Raw genomic sequence first — 27,990 nt, forward strand, 5'->3', positions numbered from 1 at the left:
GGGTGAAAGACAGCCGGATATCGAATCTGAAAATATATAAGCGGTTTTTGGCCAGGGCTTAGCGCTGACCTCTGTTGTGTGTTGTTACAGCTGTGTCTTTGGCTACGTGGGGGAGCGATGTCAGCACCGAGACTTGAAATGGGAACTGCGCCACGTTGGCCAGGGGAGGCAGCAGCAAGTCACCGTGGTGGCCGTCGGCGTGGTGGGGCTCGTCCTGCTGCTGCTGCTGGGGCTGTGGGGGGCTCACTGCTACAGGTGACCTTGTCTTTCCGTTGGCACTTTCAACCTCCCTCTAGCACCACCCAAGGGAACGCCTGCCTCCTCGAGATGAACTTTTTCTACACACTTGCCACCTTTGTTTAAAAGGGGGAATAAGAGTAAAAGAAAACAAGAAATGGCTGAGGATTTCACGGCTCTAAAGCATCAGTGGTTTTACAGTCCTTGTCAGTATATCTACATCGTTTATGGGGTTGTTACTGAGCATAATGCAATTTTATATTCCACTTTTTTTTCTCTTAGGCATCACCTGCTTCCCCCCCACACCCCGCATAGGCTGCATAGTTAATTTTGCGTGGCTGCCTTCCACTCAGTCGATTTCCCGCAAAGTATTAACTTCTGTTCAAGAGAATCAGTACTTTCCCTCACTTGGAAGGTCCTTGGGGTTTGTGTTTTCAGTAATTTCAAGGTAAAAGTTAAAAACTGTGGAGCAAAAATATTTATACATTTAATTAAAAAAATAATACTACATTAAGGTGAGGGGATCATTTTCCATTTTCTTGCCAAGGACTTTATCTCCCCCTATCATCAGTGTCAAAAGACATTGTGTGTACAGTTAGTTTGTGCTGTACAACGTTATTGAGCCATAACACTTCTGGGCAGAAGGGAACTTTGTAGAATTACCTAATTTAATCCTGAATAGCCTATGACCCACTTAACTAATGGCCCCAGTTCTCTGGGAATGTAGGGAATACCTGTACCACCGTGGGCAGGTGAAAATCCTCCCTTTACTGCCCTTCCCCTCAGGGCATGTCACCATGCCTTCTATAGACTTTGTGCTTTGTGTTTGTGAAACAAATAAATATTTATAAAGCTAGGTTTGGAGGCAAGAGACCTATTCTATTTCCTAGCTTGGCACCTCTGAGATAGTATTCTCTTGGGTCCTCCTCTCTGTGTGCGTCTGATGCCTTTGAGCAGGAGGGGGCACCAAACTAGTGGGAGGAGCCCAGGCATCTCACAGAACCTTGGAAAAAGTGAAATATCTGGGAAGTTCTGCAGAAAAGAATGCCTTAGAAAACCTAAAGTTATGCTCCTAGTTTTCTTAATATTTCTTCTCTCTCAGACATTTTAAGTACCTACATTTCAGTAGCAAAAGCAGGTGTGCCTGACCATCACTGAGTGGGCTACTAGTTGTGTTGGGTTTTGAAATTGTCTCACATTTTGGCTTTATTGCAGGACTAAGAAGCTGCCATCAAAAAATTTAAAGAGTCCTGATGAAGAGTCGAGCAGAGAAGTTTGCAGTAGCAGGTCTACAGACAGCGAGGCTGGGATGGCCTCTTGTCCCCAGCCCTGGGTAATGTGACCAAACTACATGAAGCAAGAAATTGACTTCATATGGATCCCAGTTCATTTTTTCTCTTTTTTTTCTATCCTGTAGCTTCTTATGGGTTATGTGAAAAGCCTTTCCCAATTTTTAGGTAGTCTCTTTCAAATTGATGTCTTAAAAGCCCAAGATTATGCTCTACTTCTCTTTCTTTTTTTTTCCCCCTTGTGTTTGTTTATTATTTTATTTATTGTGTTTGTTTATTAACTTACTTTATTGAAATGGAGTTGATGCTCTAATTTTCTTAAGATTTCTTTTCTTAAAAAAAAAAAAAGATTTCTTTTCTTCACATACATTTTAAATCCCAAATTTCAACAGCAAAATAATTGCCAGATGTAGCAAATAAAAATACAGAATGCCTTGTTAAATTCATACTTACAATGAATGTTTAAATTTAAATTCAAATTTAGCTACGTGTCTTGTATTTTATCTGGCAAACCTATACATTTTCCAAAAAGCACAGAGATTGGGAAGTTCAAAATGCTTCATAAATTACCCACTTCAGTAACTGATCTTGAAACCATATAGGGTGAGCTTGGGCTAGGCTAAGCTCCCTTGAAACTGTTGGAATTTCCATTTCCAGGCACCTGTCAGTGACAACTTGAGTAGTTCAGTGTGTACTGCTGGTATTATGTGTGGCATGAATTGCGGAAGAGGCTGGAATATATGGCAGGTCCATGGGGGATTGAAACCTGTGGGTGAATAGGGAAAAGTTTATTAGGGAGATGTTTTGGAGGAGTAGAGGCAACATTTCTCTCCTTCCCGACCACGTTCCCATCCCCTACCTCCACTCACTGTGCTTTCCCAGAGAGGAGCTTCCTTGTGGCCATGCTTCTACCTAATCGGGGATCGCCGATCCTGCCTCTTAGAGGCATTCAGTGTATACTTGTTTTCTGGCTGAGACTTAAACTACAAATACTTAAAATACAAAAATCAAATAAGAAATGTGAAGTCTAGCCTGACCCTCCTACTAATTGACTGTCTTTTTAAAAAAAAATATTTTATTTATTTATTTGTCAAAGAGAGAGAGAGAGCACAAGCAGGGGGAGCAGCAGAGGGAGAGGGAGAAGCAGACTCCCCACTGAGCAGGGAGCCCGATGCGGGGCTCCATCCTAGGACCTGGGATCATGACCTGAGCCGAAGGCAGATGTTTAACCAACTGAGCCACCCAGGCGCCCCCTAATTGGCTGTCTTAATCTTCAGCAAGTCACTGAACTCCTGTTTCCTCTTCAGGACACTGACGGGTTTGGATTAGATGACCTCTGAGATCCCTTCTGTATCTTTGGATTCCATAAGTGTGTGCTCCTGGGTGGACTTACCTACAGAAGGTCCTCAGTTCTTTGAGCCCTCATGACTGTGGACTTCTAAATGACCTATATTGTGCCTGTCGGTCTATATGGTGTGTCATTCAGGTTTTGGGTAGCAAGTTTAATTCATGGTATTGAAATCATGGAAAGGAGGGAGAAACAATCTGTATCTAGTTTAAAAAAAAAAATTAAAACACTTGGCCACTGTCATTAGCAGCTTCTTGGCTCAAAGCTGTGGTAGGAGGCCTCGGGCTGCTGAGCTCCATGCCCCTCACCATCATAACCGTCCACCATAATTGTCATTCACACCAGCCACTGCTGCAGATAGCAGTGGGAGTGGGAGAGAGCCGAGCATCTGAACTAGCAGGAGAAGCAGCAGAACCGAATCTGGTTCCATCAGCTGTCTTCCCCACCTCAGCCCAGAATTCTAGGACCTCTGTTTTTCTGGCAGAAAAACATGTGGCTGGGAAATTTGCAGTGCAGAGGGCTGGATTTTGACTTTAGTCAGAAATAATGGGTATGTGCCCTGAAACAGTGGGTCGTGTACTGATTTGGCAATATGTTGCTGCAGCGAGACCATTAACGAAGAGAAAGCAGTGAAGGATAATTAGCATTGTGCAAAATAAGAAAATGAAAACACGTGTTCATGGGATTCGCCAACATTTCTCTCCCTAATTGACTCCAGTCGTTATTCTTCCTATACTTTTCTCAAAGAGAAATACGAGCAGGGAGGTGGTTGTTTTTGTTTTTTTTTTTTTTTTTTCCTATTCCCTTTTCCGTATTGTATTTCTGAGTTATGGGCCCCTCCTGTGGAGGGCCCATTTCTGAACCAACAGAGAGCATGATCAGCTAAAATCTTGGGGCAGTCCCTCTGCTGGGTTACTGATTGGTGAGGGAGGACTTTGCAAATTGCACTCTTTGTCCTAGGGCATGAGATAACTTACAGCATTGATCTATTCTTTTTTTCATTGATCTATTTTAGTATCAAATCTATCTAGTGTGAATGTGAGCCAGTGGACTCTGGTCAGCCTGCATGGCAAGTGCCCAATCAACTGTGGGTAATATAATAAGGACAAAAATAATTTTTTTTTTTTTGACCAAAGAGAAATGCTGAATCATTCTGGGCCTGCCTTTTAGAACTCTTGTACCCAATGTGTTCAACTATGAAAAAGCATTTGGTGGATCCCTGAAAAATAGTAGTTCTCCTATTAGTTATTATTACCCATTAATGACCCCAAATTACTCAGAACTTGGTAGCATGTTTAAATGAATTTTATTAACTAGACACACACACACATATTTGAAAAATTGGAGCACATACATATATGAGATCTTATTTGTCTGGTCTTTGGGCAATGCTTAGAACACTTAGGGATTCTTGGATTGCTTAAAGTAAAACAGTGCGATCCTTGGGATCCATGACCCAACATTTAGGATTCCAGAATTAGACTAGATTCTTCAGTAAAGGTACTGGTAGTGCCCAGTTGCCTTAATCAACATAAGACTCCCAACTGAAAACTGAATCTTTCATTAGCAAGAGAAAGAAATTTGCCAGGGCCTTTCAGCTTTCACCTTCCATACGATGAACATAATGAAGCCATAGAGTTTGGTTTCATGTATGTTGAGATAATTGATGAATTATGGCAATGGCCTCTCTCTCCCTCCCTCCCTTTGTTCTCTGTAGTTTGTGGTGCTAAAGGAACACCCAAATCTCAGGAATGGAAGTCAACCTGTGGCCCTCAAGGATGGTGAGCCAGCAGATGTCAGCCAGTTCTCCTCTCTGGAGCCAGGTGAGTGGCTATCTTTACCTGGATCCTGAATGTTTTCCCGAGTGGGAAAGTCTCATGGAAGCACAGACACAATAGTTAAACCATGTATAAGCTATGTGAGCAGCTGGGCTGTACTGAAATGCCAGACAGCCTTAGAGAAGTGTATTTGGATTGGATTCTTATCTTGCATGAGGTTACCATGTTCACTCAAAACTCTGGTCACATACCAGTCTGCTGGATCACTTTGAGCAAGCACACAATGAGTGACTCTCTCTTTTGAATTTGGTTGGGTTTTGGGGTCATTCTTGGGGTTTGGGATCTGTACTGGTAGCTGTAGGTATAGATCTGGTGAAATTGTAAATGGCCCTAAGAAAATGTGTTCTGTGTTCTAGTAGGAAGGTTCCTGTGAATTTAAGTTGATCTGGGGGTCCTCCTGGGGATTTGGGAGCGTTCACGTCTTATCAAGGGCTGGCCCTCAGCCAGATGCCTGGTCATCTGTGAAGTCCATGCAAGCTACTGGGAGAAGGTCCATATAATCAGCCTGGGTTCTCGGGCTGCTCTGGGACTCAATCTGCGTCAGGTGGAAATGGAATTAGATACCCTTTAACATAATACTTTTGCTAAGAGTTACATGATGATAAATATCTTGGGCCTGGGGCTCAGATGTCAGTTTTATTTCATAACTCAGAGGACAAGGTTGAGCACATTTTGAATCATAAGTGGTTAGAAAGTTTCAAAGATGGGGTGCCTGAGTGGCTCAGTCATTAAGTGTCTGCCTTTGGCTCAGGTCGTAATCCCAGGGTCCTGGGATTGAGCCCTGCATAGGGTTCCCTGCTTAGCGGGAAGTCTGCTTCTCCCTCTCCCACTCCCCCTGCTTGTGTTCCCTCTCTGGCTATCTCTCTCTCTCTCTGTGTCAAATAAATAAAATTAAAAAAAAAAAAAGTTTCAAAGAGGGCGCCTGGGTGGCTCAGTTGTTAAGCGTCTGCCTTCGGCTCAGGTCATGATCCCAGGGTCCTGGGATCGAGCCCTACATTGGGTTCCATGCTCAGCGGGAAGCCTGCCTTTCCCCCTGCTTGTGTTCCCTCTCTCACTGTCTCTCTCTCTGTCAAATAAATAAATAAAATCTTAAGAAAACAAAAAAACAGTTTCTCTGCTGAGAGGGGCTTCAGCTCTGCTTGTATTTTCTTATGTTTGCCCTTTGTAAATATGCTTGTTACCTTACTCTTCTCTTCAGATTTCCTCATAGAGAGAACGTAGGATTCTTGTTTTGAAAAGCTCATTCTACGTCTGTCTCATGTGTGCATTGCCATGTAACCCAAATTCAGTAGAACTTTTTTTTCTTTGACGAAGGCCTTGGATATTAAGGTACACTTAAGAATTGAATATTAAAACAACAATAAATATAGTTTTATGTATAAACTGTTCCCAGTGTTGTTACCTTCATAATGAAAACATTCGGCATTTTCAAAAGTTGCTTGGGTTTTGTTGTTAATACTAACATTATTAGAAAGTAATAGAATATCTTATAGTTATATATTAGTTTTTCTTGAAGAGCTAAAAGCACATAATTCTTTGTTACAAAAGTAATTCAATGTAGAGATACATATAAATTTTCCAGTTAATCAGTAGCACAATGATTTGACCAAGGTGTTGTTAAACTCAGAAAATAACTAAGGACTTGGTTAGCTGAGTACACAGGAAAAAATTAGAATGTCTCCCTTTTTGCTCATTCTATTACAGTTTGACTCACTCTCTGTGGGCCATTCCTAAAACTGTCTCCCAGTTTGAGTAATCACAACCCCCCAGTCATGGCCAGCTGTCTCATAGCATGCATGAGGTGAAAGTGCATGAAGAGATCTAAAGTAGGGAAAGGGAATGGAGAATGAGGTAAAAGATCGAAATTCGCTCTGAGCCAATTCCTGCCCTGCTCCTGGAAAACCCATTAAAACCCAGGCTGTACTAGTGGTGGATCCATGGAACCATAGTCATTGACCTCAGCCAACACGAGTTGGTGCAGGTTAAGTTAGCATCGTGCTACGGGCAGAGTACCATGCTAGGGAATAGGCATACAAGTGCATCGAAAACCTGAGCTCTGTTCTCAAGTCTCCCAGAAGGGGAGAGAAGTGCACAGAGAAAGTCAGAGAGGACTGTCAGGGAGCATAGCCTTTGAGTCATCTCATCCAACCAAGACTAATTTTTTAGAAATTGGGTCCAGATAGTCTGAGAATAGGTTCATTCTGTGTCTCATCTTTCAGGCCTATTCGCCAATCACTATTATTAGGGCCTCTCTTGCTGGACATTGTGAATGATGTGAATCCTCAAGTTTCTTTTTCCTTTCGTATAGGCGCAATGCAACGGCCGTCATGGAGAAATGAACCCCAGATGTATATGGGCACAGAGCAAGGCTGCCGCACTCTACCACCCAGTGACAGAGGCTCTGGTCCCCAGGCAACGAAGCAGAGCTTTTCTCTCCCATCCTGTGGGGCACAGCCCATTGCTTTGGGGGTTGAGAAGCCACATTCTCTCCTGTCAGCTAACCCTTATTGCAACAAAGGGCCCCAGAGCCATCACACCAAAAGAAGCTGACTCAGTGAAAACTGGAATTAAAAGGAAGGTCAAAAAGGATAAACTGTACCAATAGACGGTAATACTTCATTTTAAAAAGTAGAGGGAAAATACAGATTTGGGTTCCACAATCTCTGCAACTGATCACCCACTCAGGCTCCTGGAGACAAATAGGAAGTCATCCTTTTGTTTCTTCCTTCAAGCAGTCCTGTTGCAGATTTTCAAGTATGAGTAACTGGGAGAATCACTAGGTAACTCATTAGAAACCAAAGCACAGTATTACTTTGTAAACTGTGTTGTCTTCAATAGTCAATACAGATAGGTACTTTTTTCTCTACAGCCCCAGAAGAAATTGGGTTAAAGCAGGCAACCACACCAGTTTACTCAGTTATAAGGGAATTCCTTTTATCTGGACAGAACATTTAGCTCAATCTCATAAAATGATTAGAATATTAAAATTGCTGGTATGATACATTGTGGGCATTTAACCTATCACTGGTGTGGTCCATGCTGGTAATTTCACAGAATGAATTTTGATAAATTAACCAAAAAATGTATTAACTTAGAACCTGATTTCTTCAGAATTAGTTGGCTTATTTTTTCTATTTTAAAATCTTTGAATGAAAACATTTTATTTTAAAAAAATTACCCAAGAGACATCAGTGTTTCTCAAGCATTACTGTCCCTTCCCCACGGAATTTTTTTTTAATGAAAAAAATGGTAAATTTTCCTTTCATGTGTTGGCACAGAATTTTTACTTACTTTCAAATATGAGATTGGAAGCAAATTTCCAGGTTTATTTTCATTTTGAATAATCGATCTCTTCTAATTATTTAAATAAAATCACCATAAAACAAACATTTTCTTGTATTCCTGGTTAAGGAAGAAATTATAGTTTAAGGAATATTAGATTTGAATGAAAGTGATTTGCCAAAGTGATTGTCAAAGCTTCCTATTGTTACATTTCTAAAAATAATTTTGGAGTCTATTGTTGTAACTTTATAAAGTAAAACTTCCTAAGGTGTTCTAATTAAATCTTATTCTTGTAGCTAAGATGTTGTTATTACAAATTATACAACCTAATACAGTAAGTGTAGACTGTTTGGGCCTTTGGATTATTCAGTTTATGCATCAGCTAATCCCTTTGCTTATCTTTTCTTACATTTTTCTTCAACTCCTTAGACTTTGGTTAGACCAGAAGTCAGCATAAAAAGGAGTTGAAGCACATCTCTCCAAGTAGATACTTAGAAATTTTGGTAAAGATTTAGTGGTGAGGAGGATAACTTATTTAATTATTCAGTATGACTCCTTTCCCAGATTTATACAAATACAGATTTTTCTGTATCCTATATAAAGTTTTGCTGTGACAGTCGATACCCTGAAGGATCAGAAGACCTATTTTTTTTTCTAATGAATGGAATGACCTCAGAAAACAATACTCAGAACATTGCCAACTATGGGGAAATTATATTCTGAAGTGTGAATCTTTTTTCTCCTCCCCAAAGTGAGTATTTCTGAAGCTTTCAGGGTGTAGATAATACAATTTTTAAAAATTTTATTACCTCTTTCTTTTAGAATTTCAATGATAATTAAAGAGATGACATGAGACCACAGTAGCTCAGAATGTAACATTATCTTTGAACCAGATAATCCCTGTTTCCTTCAAGACTTTCAATGAATCTGATACCTCATAAATTGGGACCATGTTAAATCCCAAACCAGGCTCTAACACTGGCTCCCCGGTCAGATTAAAGGAAAACATCCTTAGCGTTCTGTAATCAACAAGTCACCACAAAGAGATAGCTTCCTTTCTTGTGCTTCCACGTTTCTACTAGAAATATCCTCCTTTAAAAATTTATTTTTAGAAAAGAGCATTTTCATCTGAGATGTTTGATTTGCATTTTTTCCAGACTGAATATTTTTATTTCCTAACTCTCACGGTCTCATTGGGCACAATGCCTGATTGTGATTCTATTTGACTACGTGTTGCCCACTACATATAAAATGAGCATTCAGAACTCTTTTCTAGCATCTGATGAAGGCTTAGGACACTGTATTCTTTTAAAACCAGTTCCACATATTAGCCTTGATTTGCAGCTCATGTCCTCTTCATGTGAATAAATGATTATTGTGTGATAATTCGAAAATGTGTTAAAAGCACTAAATAATAAATCCTTAAAAATAATTCTGGGAGAAAAAGAAAATACCTAGTCGTTTTAAGTAGCTGTGACAGGCAAGGTATTGTTATGCTTTGCTTTGTTTTACTTTTTCTTTCTTTTTTTAAGTCTTTAAATGAGAAACCCTAGTTCTACGCATTGTTTCAACCTCAGCTCTTCAAAGTTAGACATGCCTGAGGCAGAGAACCCTTTCCCATTTAGAACTTCATAGTATGTCTATAGCCAGTGGCCATACGCTAGCCACAGCAGAGCTCCATAGGAAAATACTTGCAGACATTTAGTATCATGTTAATCATGGACACATCTGAAACAGAGGCATCTAAATTATAAAACAGGAAAATTTCCTAGCTGGTGGTCAAAATTTTTTCCCCCTCTACAGGGAATATTTGGCCCTTCTGACATGATTCAGTTTCTGATGGGCCAGAAGAAAATTAAGATGTGCTGCACTCAACAATTAAGCCTTCAGGATGCATTCTTCTTTTTTTTTTTAAGTTTTTATTTTAATTTCAACTAGTTAACATACAGTGTTATGTTAGTTTCAGGTGTACAGCATAGTGATTCAACACTTCCATACAACACCCAGTGCTCATCACAAGTGCCCTCCTAATCCCCATCCCCTATTTCGCCCATCTCCTCACCCACCTCCCCTCTGGTAACCATCACTTCGTTCTCTATAGTTAAGAGTCTGCTTCTTAGTCTACCTCTCTTTCTTTTTTTCCCTGTGCTTGTTTGTTTTGTTTCTTAAATTCCACATATGAGAAAAATATGGCATTTGTCTTTCTCTAACTGACTTATTTCACTTAGCATTATACTCTCTAACTCCATCCATGTTGTTACAAATGGTAAGATTTCATTCTTTTTATGGCTGAATAATATTCCATTGTGTATATATATATACCGTATCTTCTTTATCCACTCATCAGTTGATGGACAATTGGATTGCTTCCATAGTGTGGCCATTATTAAATAATGCTGCAATAAACATTAAGGTGCATGTTTTTGTATTCTTAGGCAAATCCCTAGTAGTGCAATTGCTGGATTGTAGGGTAGTTCTAATTATAGCTTTTTGAGGACGCTCCATACTATTTTCCACACTGGCTGCACCAGTTTGCATTCCCACCAACAGTGCACAAGGGTTCCTTTTTCTCCACATCCTGGCCAACACCTGTTGTTTCTTGTGTTACTGATTTTAGCCATTCTGACAGGTGTGAGATGGTATCTCACTATAGTTTTGATTTGCATTTCCCTGATGGTAAATGATAATGACTATCTTTTCATATGTCTGTTGGCCATCTGTACATCTTTTTTTGGAGAAATGTCTGTTCGTGTCTTCTGCCCAGTTTTTAAAATGGATTATTTGTTTTTGGGATGTTGAGTTTTAGAAGTTCTTTATGTATTTTGGATACTAACCCCTTATCAGATATGTCATTTTCAAATATCTTCTCCCATTCTATAGGTGGCCTTTTAGTTTTGTTGATTGTTTCTTTTGCTGTGCAGACGTTTTTATCTTGATGTAGTGCCAATAGTTTATTTTTGCTGTTGTTTCCCTTGCCTCAGGAGACATATCTAGAAAGAAGTTGCTACAGCCGATGTCAGAGACCTTACTGCCTGTGTCTTTTATAAGATTTTAATGGTTTTAGGTCTCACACTTAGGTCTTCTTTTCTTTTTTTTTTTTAAGATTTTATTTATTTATTTGACAGAGAGAGAGAGACAGTGAGAGAGGGAATACAAGCAGGGGGAGTGGGAGAGGGAGAAGCAGGCTTCCCCGGAGCAGGGAGCCTGATGCGGGGCTCGATCCCAGGACCCGGAGATCTTGACCTGAGCCGAAGGCAGTCGCTTAACCGACTGAGCCACCCAGGCGCCCACACTTAGGTCTTTAATCCATTTTGAATTTATTTTTATGTATGGTGAAAGAAAGTGGTCCAATTTCATTCTTTTGCATGTTGCTGTCCAGTTTTCCCAACACCATTTATTGAAGAGTCTGTCTTTTCGGGGCACCTGGGTGGCTCAGTCATTAAGCTCTGCCTTCGGCTCAGGTCATGATCCCGGGGTCCTGGGATCGAGCCCCGCACCGGACTCTGTGCTCAGCCGGAGGCCTGCTTCTCCCTCTCCCACTCCCCCTGCTTGTGTTCCCTCTCTCGCTGTGTCTCTCTCTGTCAAATAAATAAATAAAATCTTAAAAAAAAATTAGGAAAAAAAAAAAGAAACTGTCTTTTCCTACTGGATATTCTTTCCTGCCTTGTCAAAGATTAATTAACCAAATAGTTGTGGGTTTATTTCCGGGCTGTTCTGTTGATCTATGTGTCTATTTTTGTGCTGGTACCATACTGTTTTGATTACTACAGCTTTGTAATGTAAATTGAAGTCTGGAATTGTGGTGCCTCCAGCTTTGCTTTTCTTTTTCAAGATTGCTTTGGCTATTTGGTGTCTTTTGTGGTTCCATACAAATTTTAGGATGGTTTGTTCTACCTTTATGAAAAATGCTGTTGGTATTTTGATGGGGGTTGCATTAGATGTATAGATTCCTTTGGGTAGTATAGACATTTTAACAATATTTTTCTTCCAATCCATGAGCATGGAATATCTTTCCATTTCTTTGTGTCGTCTTCAGTTTCTTTCATCTTTCATTCAGTGGTTTTATAGTTTTAAGAGTACAGGTCTTTTACCTCTTTGGTTAGGTTTATTCCTAAGTATCTTATTATTTTTGGTGCAGTTGTAAATGGGACTGTTTTCTTAATTTCTCTTTCTGCTACTTCATTATTAGTGTATAGAAATGCAACAGATTTCTGTACATTGATTTTGTATCCTGTAACTCTACTGACTTTGTTTATCAGTTCTAGCAGGTTTTTGGTGGAGTCTTTCAGGTTTTCTATATAATGTATCATGTCATCTGCAAATAGTGAAAGTTTTACTTCTTCCTTATCGATTTGGATGCCTTTTGTTTCTTTTTGTTGTCTTATTTCCGTGTCTAGGACTTCCAGTACTATGTTGAATAAAAATGGTGAGAGTGGACAGACTTCTCTTGACCTTAGGGGAGAGGCTCTCAGTTCTTTCCCATTAAGGATGATGTTTGTGGGTTTTTCATATATGGCCTTTATTATGTTGAGGTATGTTCTCTCTAAACCTACTTATTGAGGGCTTTTATATGGATGTTATACTTTGTCAAATGCTTTTTTTGCATCTATTGAAATGATCATATGGTTCTTATCCTTTCTCTTATTGATATGATGTGTCACATTGATTGATTTGCAAATATTGAACCACCCTTTCACCAAGGAATAAATCCCACATGATCGTGGTGAATGATTTTTTGAATGTATTGTTGGATTCAGTTTGCTAGTATTTTGTTGAGAATTTTTGTGTCTATATTCATCAGGGATATTGGCCTGTAGTTCTCTTTTTTAGTGATGTCTTTATTTGGTTTTGGTATCAGGGTAATGCTGATCTCATAGAGTGAATTTGGAAGTTTTCCTTCCTTTTCTATTTTTTGGAATAGTTTGAGAAGAATAGGTATTAACCCTTCTTTAAATGTTCGGTATATTATGCCTGTGAAGCCATCTGGTCCTGGACTTTTATTTGTTGGGAGTTTTTTTTATTACTGTTTCAATTTCATTGTTGGCAATTGGTCTGTCCAAATTTTCTTCTTGTTTCTGTTTTGGTAGTTTATATGTTTCTAGGAATTTATACATTTCTTCTAGCTTGTCTGATTTGTTGGTATCTAGTTTTTCCTAATATTCTCTTGTAATTGTATTTCTGTGGAGTTGGTTATTATTTCTCTCCTCTCATTTGTGAATTTATTTATTTGAGTCCTTTCTCTTTTTTCTTGGTAAGTCTGCCTAGAGGTTTATCAATTTTATTGATGTTTTCAAAGAACCAGCTCCTGGTTTCATTGATCTGCTCTATTGTTTTTTTTTAAGTTTCTATATCATTTATTTCTGCTCTAATAGTTATTATTTACTTCCTTCTGCTTGTTTTAGGTTTTGTTTGTGTTCTTTTTCTAGCTTCTTTAGATGTAAGGTTAAGTTGTTTATTTGAGATTCTTCTTGCTTTTTGAGGTAGGCCTGTCTTGCTATAAACTTCCCTCTTAGAGCTGCTTTTTCTGCATCCCAGAGATTTTGTCCATTGTGTTTTCATTGTCATTTGTTTCCATGTGGTTTTTTATTTCTTCTTTTATTTCCTGGTTGACCCATTCATTGTTTAGTAGCATGTTATTTAACTTCCATGTATTTGTGGTCTTCCAGATTTTTTTCTTGTGGTTGACTTCTAGTTTCATAGCCTTGTGGTCAGAAAATATGCATGGAATGACTTCAATCTTCTGAATTTGTTGAGGCTTGTTTTGTGGGCTGATGATATGTGATCTATTCTGGAGAATGTTCCATGTGCACTTGAAAAGAATGTGTATTCTGCTGTTTTAGGATGGAATGTTCTGAATATATCTGTTAAATCCATCTGTTCCAGTGTGTCATTCAAAGCCACAGTTTCCTTGTTGATTTTCTGTTTAGATGATCTGTCCATTGATGTGAGTGGGGTGTTAAAGTTCCCTACTATTATTGTATCATTATCGATTAGTTCCTGTATGTTTGTTATTAACTGTTTTGTGTACTTGGGTGCTCCATGTTAGGTACATAAATATTTACAATTGTTATATCTTCTTGGATTGTTCCCTTTATTATTATGGAGTATCCTTCTTTGTCTCTTGTTACAGTCTTTGTTTTAAAGTCTACTTTGTGCGATATAAGTATTGCTACTCCCGCTTTCTTTTGACATCCATTTGCATGTTAGATGTTTCTACATTCCTCTGCTTCTTCCAGCCTGCTGTTCATTCCATCAGGCATGTTTCTCATTTTGTTTATTGAGCCCTTTATCTCTGCTATGTTATTCCTTATTTCCTGTGTTAAGGGTCTCACTCATGTCTTCCACTCTTTTCTGAAGTCCAGTGAGTATCCTTATGATCATTACTTTAAATTCTCTATTAGGCATGTTACTTATACCTGTTTCACTTAGATCTCTGGCTGGCCTTGTCCTGTTCTTTCATTTGGGACAGATTTCTCTGTCTTCTCATTTTGTCTAAGTCTCTGTGCCTGTTGCTATGTTTTAGGAAAGTCAACCACCTCTCCTGTTCTTGAGGGTAATGGCCTTATGAAGAAGAGATCCTGTAGTGCCCTGCCATGTAGTGGCCCCTGCTTCCTAGGGCCTGGTGCTTCCAGGAATGTCTCCAATGTGTGCTGCATATGCTCTGCGTTTTGTCCTGGCCACTTTATCCTTCAGGCCAGTCATCTGCAGCAGCTCTCTTTGCCTGTTATGGGCAGTATTTGGTCCCCGGCCTGAAGGTGCCGTGTTTTAGCCAGGTGTGTGCTGGTCTGTTTGTGAAATGAGCCCTGTCACCACCACCACCAGAACCAAGGCTCTGTAAAACTCTAGGTCAGGAGATGGTTTGAGCAGGGCTTTGGGCTGGTCTTCCGGGGGAGGGGGCCTGCTGTGCTGGGACGGAGGTAAACATGACCAGGAGAGGCAGTTCTAGTGGAGTGCAGGGAGGTGGGGCTTGGTGGTAAGCAAGTTAGGTAGTGAGTATCGGTGCTGTGCTGGTTCCCACAGGTGGTTCTGTGTTTATGCTGAGGGGTGAGAGAGGGACATGGCACTGCCAGTTTCTTTGTTCCCAGAGCAGTCTCTCCATGAATGTTTCTCTGGGATGTGCTCTGAGATGAGTGGATAACTTCCCACTGTGTGCCCCAGGTGATCTTCAGATCACTGTTTCCATACTGTGTGTTTCTGGGCTGTTTGCCGGCCTTTTCTCCAATAGCAGCCTAAGTGCCCTCCAAGTTCTCCCAGAGCCAAGCATGCTGACCTTTAAAACTCCAAACTTTAACCCCCACTGGTTGCAAGAACTCATGAAATTTGGCCCCTCTTAATTTCCAAGCCAATTGCTATGGGGATTCCTTTTCCCTGTGTGCTCCCCTGTGTACTAATCTGTCTTTCATCCTTCTCTATGATCATGCTCCCCACCTCCAGCAGTGCCGTGATCCATTTCTCTCCCAAGCCCATCTCCACACTTCCTACCTTCTTCAGTGTGGCCTCTTCTCTACCTTTAGTTGTGTTTAGCTGTCTTCTGGTTCATTTCTGGGGTATTTAGGATGATTTCATAGTTATCTAATTGTATTTGTGGGACAGGGAGAGCTTCGGGTCCTCCTATTCCACTGCCATCTTCCAACCAGTTGCCAAGATGTATTCCAAATGAAGAGTTATAAATCCCAAATTAATGCCTGATTTATTTGGGTTCTTATTTTTAATTTATACCATTCATCTGCCCAAATAATGAAAGTATAGTAAAACTGTTATCATTCAGAACATTTAGGGAGTCATTTTGGATAGTGAGTTAAATGTTTGCACCTTGGTTTCTTTAGCTCTAAAATGAAACATTCTTTGTGTGAAAACAACTTAAGTCCCAGCAAGCACCAATACACACTAAGGTATTATTACTATTTCCAACGTATTGAGATACTGTAGGCTTCACTGCTTTAAATACCAATGTTCTTTTATCAGTCTAGGATAACTCCTCTATCATTATATAAAACATGTTGAGCATAAGTATATCTATCATTGTATAAAACATGTTGAGCATAAGTATATCTATCATTGTATAAAACATGTTGAGCATAACCTGGGTGGCTCAGTCAGTTAAGCGTCTGCCTTGGGATCAGGTCATGATCCCAGTGTCCTGGGATCAAGTTCCACATTGGGATCCCTGCTCAGCAGAGAACCTGCTTCTCCTTCTGCCTGCTGCTCCCCATGCTTGTGCTCTCTCTCTCTCTGTCTCTCTCTCTGACAAATAAATAAATAAAATCTTTAAAAAACAAAACAAAAACATGTTGAGCATAAGTATACATTTTCTTGATAAAATAAGAGCTTCATTACATATCAGCCATAATAAAGTGCTATCATTTTGTGATGATCAGAGCTCCTTTACTGTATATTAAAGGTTCTTAAATCTTGAGTCCAAACATTTTAACCTATTATTTACATTACTTTTCCTGTGTACTTTCAAGCTGTCAGCCCTCATGCCTCCATCAATTACCTTCCATGCAAGCTCCTCATCCCACCTTCCTTGTTGCTTCTGTTTTGTAAATGTGGTGTTCAGATAACCAAGCAAGTTAGCATTGTAAATAAAGTAAGAATAAATGTATATTGAAGGCAAGTTTACAAACATTTCCTAAGTAAAGTATATAAATTTTAGCTCTTAGACTTTTGGCATGTTGCATCCTTTTATTTTTCCCTTACTGTTTTCAGCTGCATTATTAGCTTGCAGATACAACAATTCCAAATAGACGAGGTGATGTCATTATGTATATAATGACAATACATGATGTAGTGGTTAAAAAGATGGTCTCTGAAGTCCACAGGACTGGAGTTTACTAGCTTTGTAACCTTGTTCAAACTACTTAATCTCTCTAAACTTCAATTTCCTCATCTCCACAATGGGGAGAATAACATTACTGTTGCCATAGGATTGTTGTGCTTTGAAGTGAAATAATGCATGCACGGTGCTTACCATTAATGCTTGCCACAAAATTAAACTATATTATTATTGTTATTATTTTGCCTCTTCTTGAGACCACTGTTTCAATAGTATTAGCTTATAGTATGGTAAACTTGTTTGTACTGCTTCTAATCCAGGCAAGTGGCACATGAAGATGGGGCTAAGAGCAGAGCCCTAAACACCTGGGTCAGAATTTCAAGAGGCATTGTACACAAATATCAAGACAGGTTAAACATTCAATTTCATTTTTACATTAAAATGACTACTTTAGGGGCGCCTGGGTGGCTCAGATGGTTAAGCGTCTGCCTTCGGCTCAGGTCATGATCCCAGGGTCCTGGGATCGAGCCCCACGTCTGGCTCCTGGCTCGGCGGGGAGCCTGCTTCTCCCTCTCCCTCTGCCTCTCCCCTGCTCATGCTCTCGCTCTCTCTCTGTATCTCTGTCTCAAATGAATAAATAAAATCTTTAAAAAAAAAAAAAAAAAGACTACTTTAGACATATATGTTTGGGATATGTTGGTCATTTATTCATCAAGTTTTGTGCATTGGATAAAGAGCATTAATTATGACTATATTAGTATGAGACAATATTGTACAGTTTATCTATGTCCAGGTAGAGCTGGGAAAATAATTTTTTTGTTTTTTTTTTTGTTTTTATCTATTTTTTTTAAAGGCAAGATGCTTATAAGCAGAAGAGGTTTTTGAGAAACCTCATAAGGCTTCTGAAAATCTCAGTTTACTTTCATAATTCAAATAGTAATTAAATATCCCATGTGTTATGAGAATAACCCCTTTGTCTATATATTCTAGGGAGATATTTCTCTAGCATTTGTTGGCAGCTGTTAAGCCAAGTAGAAATACACTGTCAAATGTGGACATTAGTTTTAAATACATATTAATTTGTTAGATTCGGAGACAGCAGCACAAAAGACATAGGTGGTGGCTTCTAATGATAGGTAAGCAAGTATATAATTAGAGTTCTAGAACCACTTGATCTCTGTCAACAGCAACTTTCAAAAATTTTTCACTATCATCACCTGCTTTTATTAGTATTTCCATCTGTTGCCTCAATGGTAAGGAAATACCACCTAAAAGAAGTATGGCAATGAGTGGGCTATGACTGAGCTTTTAAACCATTTATACCCAAATCCCATTTTTTATAGATGTGGGTATGTATGATAGTTTGCACTACCAAAACGTCTTTGAATCTGGGGAATTAAAATATTTTTCTCCAGAATTATATCTTACATTTTCATTGTGGCTTCTAATTCTTGTATTCCTTATCTTATTTGACCTCATTAATTCTCACATCCAATCTAAAAAAGTTAGTGGAGCAGATATTTTTTTCATTTTACTTGTTCAACTTTGTATCCAAAGTTGAAGAAAATTGAAGATGAATAATAAAATATATTACTAGAGATAAGAAATTACTTCATAATGATAAAATGTTTATTTTTCCAGAAATATATTACAATTGTAAAATCATATATACATAATACCCATCCTCAAGTATATAAAGCAAAAAATTGACAATTTATCAGAAGTATTGAAGAAAATAGCATCACAGTAGATTTTACCATACTACTCTTGGTAATTAATAAACTTGGGAGACAGAAAAATTAGTAAGGACATAGAAGACTTTAAAATACAGTAATTAGAATTGGATATATATGGTGCACATATAACTTCATGGAAATTAATATGTTTGTGCTAGTCCATAATGTAGCTTCAATAAATTTCTGGGGACCACATGAATATGGTGATATAGACCATATTCTCTGATTGTAATGAACTTAAGTAATGAACTTAAGTTAGAGTTAATAATAAATTGATAATTAAAATGTTTGTAAATTACAAAAACATTTCCTAATAACTTATGGGCCAAAGAAGAAATCATAATGGAAATTAGAAAATACATAGAACTGAACAATTGTGAAAATTCTATATACCACAATGAATGGTATAGAACTAAACTGGAATTGAGAGGGAATTTTATTGGAATTATATCCTATAAAGGATATATCCTTATCCTTATAAAGGAAAAAAAAGAAGATTAATGAGCTAAGAAGCACCCAACTGAAGAAGTTAAAAAAGAAAAGTAGAATAAATCCAAAGAAAGTATAAGCAAAGATTTCATAAAGATAAGAGGAGAAATTACTGAAATAGGAAAAGAATTATAAGAAAGGATCAAAAGAACCAAAAGTTAGTTGTTTGAAAAAGTTTAACAAATATACAACAATATTAATCAAAAGAAAAAGAGAGAATGAACAACTAATATTATGGATGAAAAGGGCATAAAACTACAGGCGTGGTAGCAATTTGAAAAGTAAGAGAATAGTATGAATGACTTTCTGACAATAAAATTTCAAATTTAAGCCAATGGACAATTGCTTAAAAAAAAAAATCAGCTTACCGAAACTGACAGAGAAAGAAACAGAAAACCTGAATAGTCCTAAACCCATTAAAGAAATTAAAAAATTTAAAAATCTTTCCACAAGGAAAATATAAACTTTAAATATTTGGTATCTTTGCATTGTGTCAACTTGGTCAACTGGAACTGTTTCCCAGAATTTTATTTCTGTGTGTTTGTGTGATACAATTGGTTGGTGCCACTAGGTCTCACTCTTCCCCATGGTGATTGCTGTCAGGTTGCAGATTGTTCTCCCTCTCCCTTACTTGGTGTTCATCTCTTTTCCTTGACTGTTGGGTCTAATGCACATCAGTGATCCCAAGCCACCACTTGCCACAGATGCAAAAGTCTTCCATTAACCTCTGCACCAGCTCTGCTTCATGCTCCCACTTAAGAAGGTGAGAGCACCTGGCTTTGTAGATTTTTCTGCAAACTTTACCTTATCCATTCATCTCATTGCATCAGGAGTGCTGATCAGTGATTTTCCTCTGATCCTCTAAATTACCAGTCTGGGCCCTACTTTCCCAGTTCCTCCTGAAATTATGCAAGATCTAATTCCTTTCTTTTTTTTTTTTTTTAAGATTTTTTTTGTTTATTTGACAGAGAGAGAGAGACAGCGAGAGAGGGGACACAAACAGAGGGAGTGGGAGAGGGAGAAGCAGGCTTCCTGCCAAGCAGGGAGCCCGATGTGGGGCTCGATCCCAGGACCATGGGACCATGACCTGAGCCGAAGGCTGACGCTTAACAACTGAGCCACCCAGGTGCCCCGCAAGATCTAAATGATAAATTTTTTATTTTATAATATCCAGTGATGTGCTTCCTTGATTGAGTCCTAACTGATCTAACAAGCAAATTCAACCAAATATTTAAGGTATGCCTAATTTTTATATTACACAAATTTTTCCACAGAATAAAAAAAGGAAAATATACAGATGTCAAATTACAAGCATAAGAAAATGTGCTCCACATCATCTTAAATTTGCATTTTAAAACAATAATGAGATACCACTACACACCTATAGAATGGCCAAATTCTGGGACACCGACAACACCAAATGCTGGCAAGGATGTGAAGCAAAAGGAGCTCATTTGTTGCTAGTGGAAATAAAAAATGGTACATCCACTTTGTAAGACAGTTTGGCATTTCTTATAGAACTAAGCATACTCTGGGGTGCCTGGGTGGCTCAGGTGGTTAAGTGTCTCCTTTGGCTCAGGTTATGATCCCAGGGTCCTGGGATCGAGTCCCATATCGGGCTGCCTGCTCAACAGGGAGTCTGCTTCTCCCTCTGCCCCTCCCCCTGCTCGTGCTTGCTCTCTCTCTCTCTCGCAAAAATAAATAAATTTTTAAAATCTTAAAAAACAAAACAAAACTAAACATGCTCTGACCATATGATCCAGCAATCAACTTCTTGGTATTTACCCAAAGGATTTGAATATGTCCACACAAAACCTGTATATAGATGTTTGTAGCAGCTTTATTCATAGTTGCCAAAACTTGGAAGCAACAAGATGTCCTTCAGTAGGTAAATGGATAAATAAACTGTGGTGCATCCAGACAATGGGATATTATTTAGCACTAAAAAGAAATGAGCTGTCAAGTAAAAAAAAGACATGTAGGAACCTTAAATGTGTTTTCCTAAATGAAGAAGCCAATCTGAAAAGGCTACATACTGTATGATTCCAACTACATGACATTCTGGAAAAGGCAAAATTATAGAGACAATAAAAAGATCAGTGGCTGTCAGGAGTTAAGGGAGAGGGATAAATGGGTGGAGCACAGATTTTTACGGCAGTAAAAATACTCTGTATGACAAGGCAGATGATAGATATGTGTCATACCTTTGTCCAAACCCATAGAATGTACAACACCAAGAGTGAACTCTAAGGTGAACTGTGGATTTTGGGGGATTGTGATGTGTCACTGTAGGTTCATCAGTTGTAACAAATGTACCATTCTGGTGGGGGATGTCAATGGGGGAGGCAGGTGTGGGGGCAAGAGGTTTATGGGAAATCTCTATAACTTCCTCTCAATTTTGCTATGAACCTAAAACTGCTCTAAAAAAAAGTCCTAAAAAACTTTTTTTAATTTAAAAAATGTTATGGGGTTGATATAACCCTTATTTCTTTTTTTAAAAGATTTATTTATTTGAGAGAGAGAGAGTGAGGGGATGGGCAGAGGGAGAGGGAGAGGAAGAGGGAAAGGATCTCAAGCAGACTCCCTGCTGAGCATGGAGCCTGATACAGGGCTTGATCTCACCATCCTGAGATCATGGCCTAAGCTGAAATCAAGAGTCGGATGCTCAAAAACCTGAGCCCCCAGGTGCCCAACACTTATTTCTAAAGTAGACAAATACAGAACAAGAAAGAAAGATTGCAGGCTAAGCTCAATTATGAATAGAGATGCAAAAGTCTGAACAAAATTCTAACAAATGAATTTAGCAATATAGTAAAAAGATAACATATCATGACTGAGTGGCAATTCTATAATAACTGAAAAATTGACTAAATATTTAAAGCCAATCAGTATAAAAAAGTAACAAAAGAGAAAAAACTTTTTACTAGACGCAGAGAAAGTTTTCAGTATATAATTCAACATCCATTCATGACAAAATCTTAGCAAAATAATAAAAGAAAAATTCTTTAACTTGATGAAGAAAAATCTACCAGAATCCCACAGCTAACATTATATTTAATGGTGAAATGTTGAAGATCAGGATTAAGATAAAGATGTCCTACTATCATCACTTTCATTCAACATTGTACTAGATGTTGTAGATAGCATGGTAATATTCCCAAAACAATAAGATTAATTTTTTTAAACTATGCAAGTATTGAAAACAAGGAAATTAGACTCTCATTATTTTTAGATGATATAGCTGTTCTTTTTGTAAACAAAAAGAATCTACAATTAAATTACAAGAAGTAACACAAAATTATTATATCTTTGTAACACTAACTAGAAAGTGTAGTAGAAAAATATATATCAATTACAATAGTAATATAAATATGAAGTAACCATGAATAAATCTAAGCGGGTCCAGGTCCCTTGTGGAGAAAATAAAAAATTTAATTAAAAGACATGAAAGATGGCCTTATCATGTTCACGGATAGGAAGTTGTCAATTATCACCAAATATGTCAACTCAAGAATATTTTAATAAATGTCATGTTTTAAAAATAAAATTTGACAAGCTAATTTTAAAATTTAAAAAGAAAGATCTGGCTATGAGAATGTAGAGTATCAGAAATTTGCTGTGAACAATTAGAAAACTGGATAAAATTTTTAAAAAAGCCCATTTGAAGGCATCAGAGAGCTACTAAAGCAGTGAGGATTTGAAGGGTTAAAATCTTGGATAGAAAGAATGAGAAATGCAAAGAGATAAAACTGATATTCAGTGTCACTTGTCTTCTTGAGCAGACAGTTTTATGGAGGTGAGGAGATAAGAATCAGAGGTTAGGGCCTAGAAAGAGGAGTGGCCCTCAGAACCAATCCAAGCTTTCATACAGGATCTTTGAATGGCTACAGCCTAGGCAAAAGAACTAACTAGATACAGTCCAGCTCTCACAAAGACACACAGATTCAAATTAGTCCATTCCCAAGTAGTATTAAGGTGATCTGACCTCATTTTTAATTTTGCTATGAACAAAAGTGAATCCTCTCTAGAGGAACATAACATCATTCAAAACTTCTGATTATTTCTCTAATTTTTTTTTATATGTGATGTCTGGTATTCAACAAAAAATTAACAGGTAAACCAGGAGATAAGACAATTGACCAAAAACCAAAAGAAAAGAAAAAAAATCAGGAAAAATAGATAGACCTACAGGAGATTCAATTATTGAAGTTATCAGACATGGATTTCAAAATAACTTAGGTTTATATATTGAAGAATATATCCCGAGAAAAAGAATTCCAGCAAGAATTTGAATTGATTAAAAAATCAACTGAAAATGACAATAACTAAAATAAAGAACTCAGTAAATGGGTTTAAAGATTAGACACAGCTGAACAGACAATTAGTAAGCTAGAAAATAGGTCAATAGAAAATAAATATATATTTAATTTTAGAAGGCTAGAAAAGAGAGAATGGTAAAAGCAGTATTTGAAGAGATAATGTCTGAGAATATTTTAAAATAGATGAAAAATAATAAACCAGATTGAAGAAATGCCACAAAACCAAACAAGAGACATACAAAGAAAACCTTGAATACAAAGAAAATGAGAAAATTTAAAAAGCGTTCAGAAATAAGAAACATATTTTTAAGTGAACAAAAATAAGATAGATGACAGAAATGATGAAAGCCAGAAGAAAACAGAATAATATATTTAAAGTGTTGAAAGAAAATAACTAGATTTCAACATCTAGCAAAAATATTGTTTACAAAAATGAAGGCAAAATAAGAACTTTAGATAACACAAATCTAAAAAATTAGACACCAGGAAACATGCACCAACAGAGATACTAAAGGAAATTTTTCAGACAGAAGTAAAATGATCCCAGATCAAATCATGAAAATACAAGAAATGAGGAATAATTGAAAAGGCAAATATATGTGGGTAGATTTAAATGCATATAGACTGTGTATGAAAAATCACAAGTTACCCATGAAGAATTAAATAGGAGGACTTGATCTATCAGATAGCAGAAATTATTATAAAGCAATAGCAACTAAGAAGTGTAGTTGCTATTACAGGAATATACAAACAGACAAATGGAATATAAATGACCCACACATAGCAACTTGAAAGATGATAGCGCGGGCAATGCACATTGGTGGGATAAGAATGGACTATCGGTAAGGACAGCCGAGAAAATTGGTTATCCATATAGAATATAATGAAACAGATCCTTATCTTACACATTTACATAAAAATCAATCCAAGGTAGAATATAAATTTAAATGTAGAAGGCAAAACTGTAATTCTTTTAGAAACATTTATAGGAGCACACTTTTTAATAGCCTTGGGTTAAAGAAGAATTTCTCAATCAAGAACCCCAAAACGAAAATATCAGTAAATTATCGTGAAAATTAAGAACTTCTCTTTCTCAAAATACACCATAAGGAGGGTCAAGATACAAGATGTACTGTTAAGAAGAAGTTTGCAACAGATATAACTGACAAAGGTTGCTATAAATCTAAAATATATAAATAATTCCTAAAGGCAATAGGAAAGAGAAAACAACGCAGTAGAAAATTAGGCAGAAGAGGAAACACAAAGGTGACCTAAAGACCCCACAAAATACCATTACATTAGTATTCAGGGAACAAAGCATAATGGGATGCCATTTCACACCCTGCTTCTGGCAGACATTTCACTCAGACAAGTCCAACTTTTAGCAAGAGTGTGGAACAACCAGGACTCTCACACAGCTGGTAGGGCTGTTGATTGGCATAATCACGTTGGCACTACCAAGTGAAGTTGGACATGTTCATATTCCACAGTTTATCAAGTTTAATCTGAGGCATATATCCTAGGGAAACCCTTACACTTGTATATCTCAAGGCACATAAAAAAGAGTTCATAATAACAAAAACTGGAGACCACATAAATATCCATCAACAGTTACGTGAGAAAGAAATTATTGTATAGTCTCGGGGAGCCTGGGTGGCTCAGTCGGTTAAGTGTCTGCCTTTGGCTCAGGTCATGCTCAGGTTATGCTCAGCAGGGCATCTGCTTCTCTCTCTCCCTCTGCCTCTCCCCCACTGCTCATGCTCTCTTTCTCTCAAATAAATAAATAAAATCTTAAAAAGAAATTATTTAGAGTCTTATTATGGAATACTGTATTGTAGCTAAAAATAAGTGAATTGTAGCTACACACATGAAAAGTTTGATCTGAAAAACAGGGTTTAATCTGAGTTAATCTGTAAAACAGGACAGAAGAGAATTTTACATACTAAATAATTCCATTATATAAAGTTTACAAGCAGGTAAAACCAATAATATGTTGTTTGTGGATGCAGGCTTAAGTGGTACAATTATAAAGAAATTGCTGACAAAAAATTCTGAAGGTTAGTTGTCTTTGAAGGCAGGAGAGGATGCTTTCAGTGATGGGTATCTAAGGTGTCCAGGACTTCTGAGATCCTGATAATATTCTATCACTAAGTCTTGGTGGTGCCTACAAAGGTATTATTATTATTATTATTATTATTAATTATTATTTCTCTGTAAACTGTCCACATGTAATACAAAAAAAGTGGGGAAAATGTATATTTCACAGTTCCAAAGCAAAATGGTGAAAAGAACACAATAGAAACTGTCCCTAAATTTTACTAAGCACTTCATGGATTCCAAAGCAGAATTATTGACATTCCTTGCATTTATCTGAGCTGGGCTTTCCGAAGTCTGGCTCTCTGAAGCCATGGAGCATGCAGGCTGGATTAACACGTTCTGAGCTGGGAATTTTCCTCCACAGTTGCAAGAGCCTGAAGAAGGGCAGAAAATGGTATTCACCACACACTTTGAACACATTTGGCAAATAGAGGGATCAAAACGAGGAATGAGATCATGGAGGTTATGGGGAGAGAAAGGCTGTGTACAACAAAGGAGGAAATACATAGAAAAAAATAAAAATTGGCATTTGGAATTACCTGGTTGGGTATGGTAAAAAAAAAAAAAAAGATAATTATGAGGAGAAGGGTCGTTCATATGTTGATGATTTGATTTGCTTTGACCCTCTATTACCAAATCTGACCTTTAGCAATCCGTTGTTCCATTTTTCTCCTTAACTTTCAGTTCTAAATTCTGCTTTTCGAATCCTTGTGCAGCCTTCTGTGTTTGCTCAATTATTCAACAGATTCATATAGCAATGTGTATGTTTGTCCCAAGCTGGAAATTATAAGGAAATTGTCTGTCCTTCTTGAATTCATGAGATAATGGGTAGGGATAATTTTTTAAGTAATTAAAGCAGAAAGGCAATCAAGATCACAAAATGGAAGAAAGTAGAAGCTAAGGCCCTCTGCCTCCATCAGCATTTTTAATCCTCCGCCACATTCGAACTCTTGGGACCAGGTTTGTTCCTTTCTCATTCCAAACTCACAGCTTTCTTTCAGTTTGTCTCTTGGACTCCAAACAACTTTGTATTCCTCCACAGTTTTCACCATCTTCTTATTCAAAAACTGCCATAAAACTCAGCAAAGTTCTCAGAGAATAAAGCAGATAGAAAAATCTGGGGGCGCCTGGGTGGCTCAGTCGGTTAAACATGGGACTCTTGGTTTCAGCTCAGGTCATGATCTCGTAGGTGGTCGGGTGGCGGGGAGTCTGCTTGAGATTCTTTCCCTCTTCCCCTCCCCCCCACTCATGCTCGCTCTCTAAAATAAATCTTAAAAAGAATAAAAAAAAGAAAAAGAAAAATCTGGACTTCAGTGATCACTCAGTTCCCTAAAGCAGTCATGGTACCTCCTCATGATCGGAAGAGAGAAAAGAGCCTTTGTAATCTTGGCCTTGCAACTGGACAATCTTAGATATAGAACATACCCTAAAGGTTTAGTTCCATGCTCAAAGTAGAATTTCTTTTCCCAAGTCTCTGAAGAGGGTCCTTTCACTTCACTTTCTACTTACTGCCTGTAGTCACAGGCAGCTTTGTACTTCAGAGGACAGCTGTTATGCCAGTGGAGTTTCAAGAACGTTCTTCCTGTAACAGCCATCCACTGGACCAGCTCTGATGGCTCGCTGACCAATTCTTCATTTAATCCTTAAAATATTAAAAAATAATATCTCCTTTTTCAAGATATGTCTCCTGAAAATCTTTTTTTTCTCCCCCAGAAGCCAAATCTCCCTGCCTTTTTTGTGCATTCCTCTATCAATTATATATTTTTTTTTAAATTTTTTTTTTTTTTTTTTTAAGATTTTATTTATTTGCGAGAGAGAGAATGAGAGACAGAGAGCATGAGAGGGAGGAGGGTCAGAGGGAGAAGCAGACTCCCTGCCGAGCAGGGAGCCCGATGTGGGACTCGATCCCGGGACTCCAGGATCATGACCTGAGCCGAAGGCAGTCGCTTAACCAACTGAGCCACCCAGGCGCCCCTATCAATTATATTTTTAAACCTTTCAGAATAGCTGGTGCCTGTCCTTGGAGGTGGGGCTCCAGAACGTCAGTGTCCTTTTAGAAGCGAGATGTCCAAACTGAGCACCATACTCCAGATGTCGTGTGGATCACGTGGAGTACTAAGTGCTTTATTCCCCCTTTTTCACTAAACTTCCCAAATTTTGTTCCTTTTGGTAGAAACTGTCACATAGGAAGCTCATATAGAAACAACCAGGGATTAGCATCGGACTCCCACTGGAGCTACCTGTGCTGAAGAAGTGTTCAGTGTGAAGAAGTGTTCAGCCACGGTTCACAGGGCATCCCTCCAAGATGTGGAAGTGAAATATTTCCAGGTCCCGCGACTGGGGAGGAACATCCGGGTTGGGCTGACTCTCAGTCCCTCGCCCCGGGGGCCTCTCATCTTTGCTTCTCTCGGTAGGTCTGCTCTGCTCTACTCTCCCTCTTCTCCTGATATCATGGCCTTTTTCTCATGACTTTGACTTGCCTGTGTTCCAGGGTGCCATGAACAACCTAGTCCAAGTTCTATACCACCTTCCTTTTCAAGTGCCCCCTCCCTAGCATCCAGCTCAGTGTCCCTCAAACT

General features: G+C 38.1%; 1 protein-coding gene across 2 annotated transcripts in view; it reads left to right on the forward strand.

Moving 5' to 3' along the window:
- Positions 1-9,368, forward strand: part of EGF (epidermal growth factor) — a 98,146-nt gene extending 88,778 nt beyond the window's left edge. Inside the window, exons 21-24 of one of the 2 annotated variants that reach the window (XM_036098040.2) lie at positions 91-255; positions 1,453-1,570; positions 4,592-4,697; positions 7,021-9,368. In XM_036098040.2, the coding sequence (XP_035953933.2) occupies positions 91-255; positions 1,453-1,570; positions 4,592-4,697; positions 7,021-7,262 (631 nt within the window). In that variant the 3' untranslated portion in view covers positions 7,263-9,368. Of the gene's footprint in view, positions 1-90; positions 256-1,452; positions 1,571-4,591; positions 4,698-7,020 lie in introns of those variants that run through there. The other variant, XR_013446435.1, reaches the window with a different exon arrangement.
- The last annotated feature ends 18,622 nt before the right edge of the window (positions 9,369-27,990 follow it).

Source organism: Halichoerus grypus, chromosome 3, assembly GCF_964656455.1.
Source record: "Halichoerus grypus chromosome 3, mHalGry1.hap1.1, whole genome shotgun sequence".
Lineage (NCBI taxonomy): Eukaryota > Metazoa > Chordata > Mammalia > Carnivora > Phocidae > Halichoerus > Halichoerus grypus.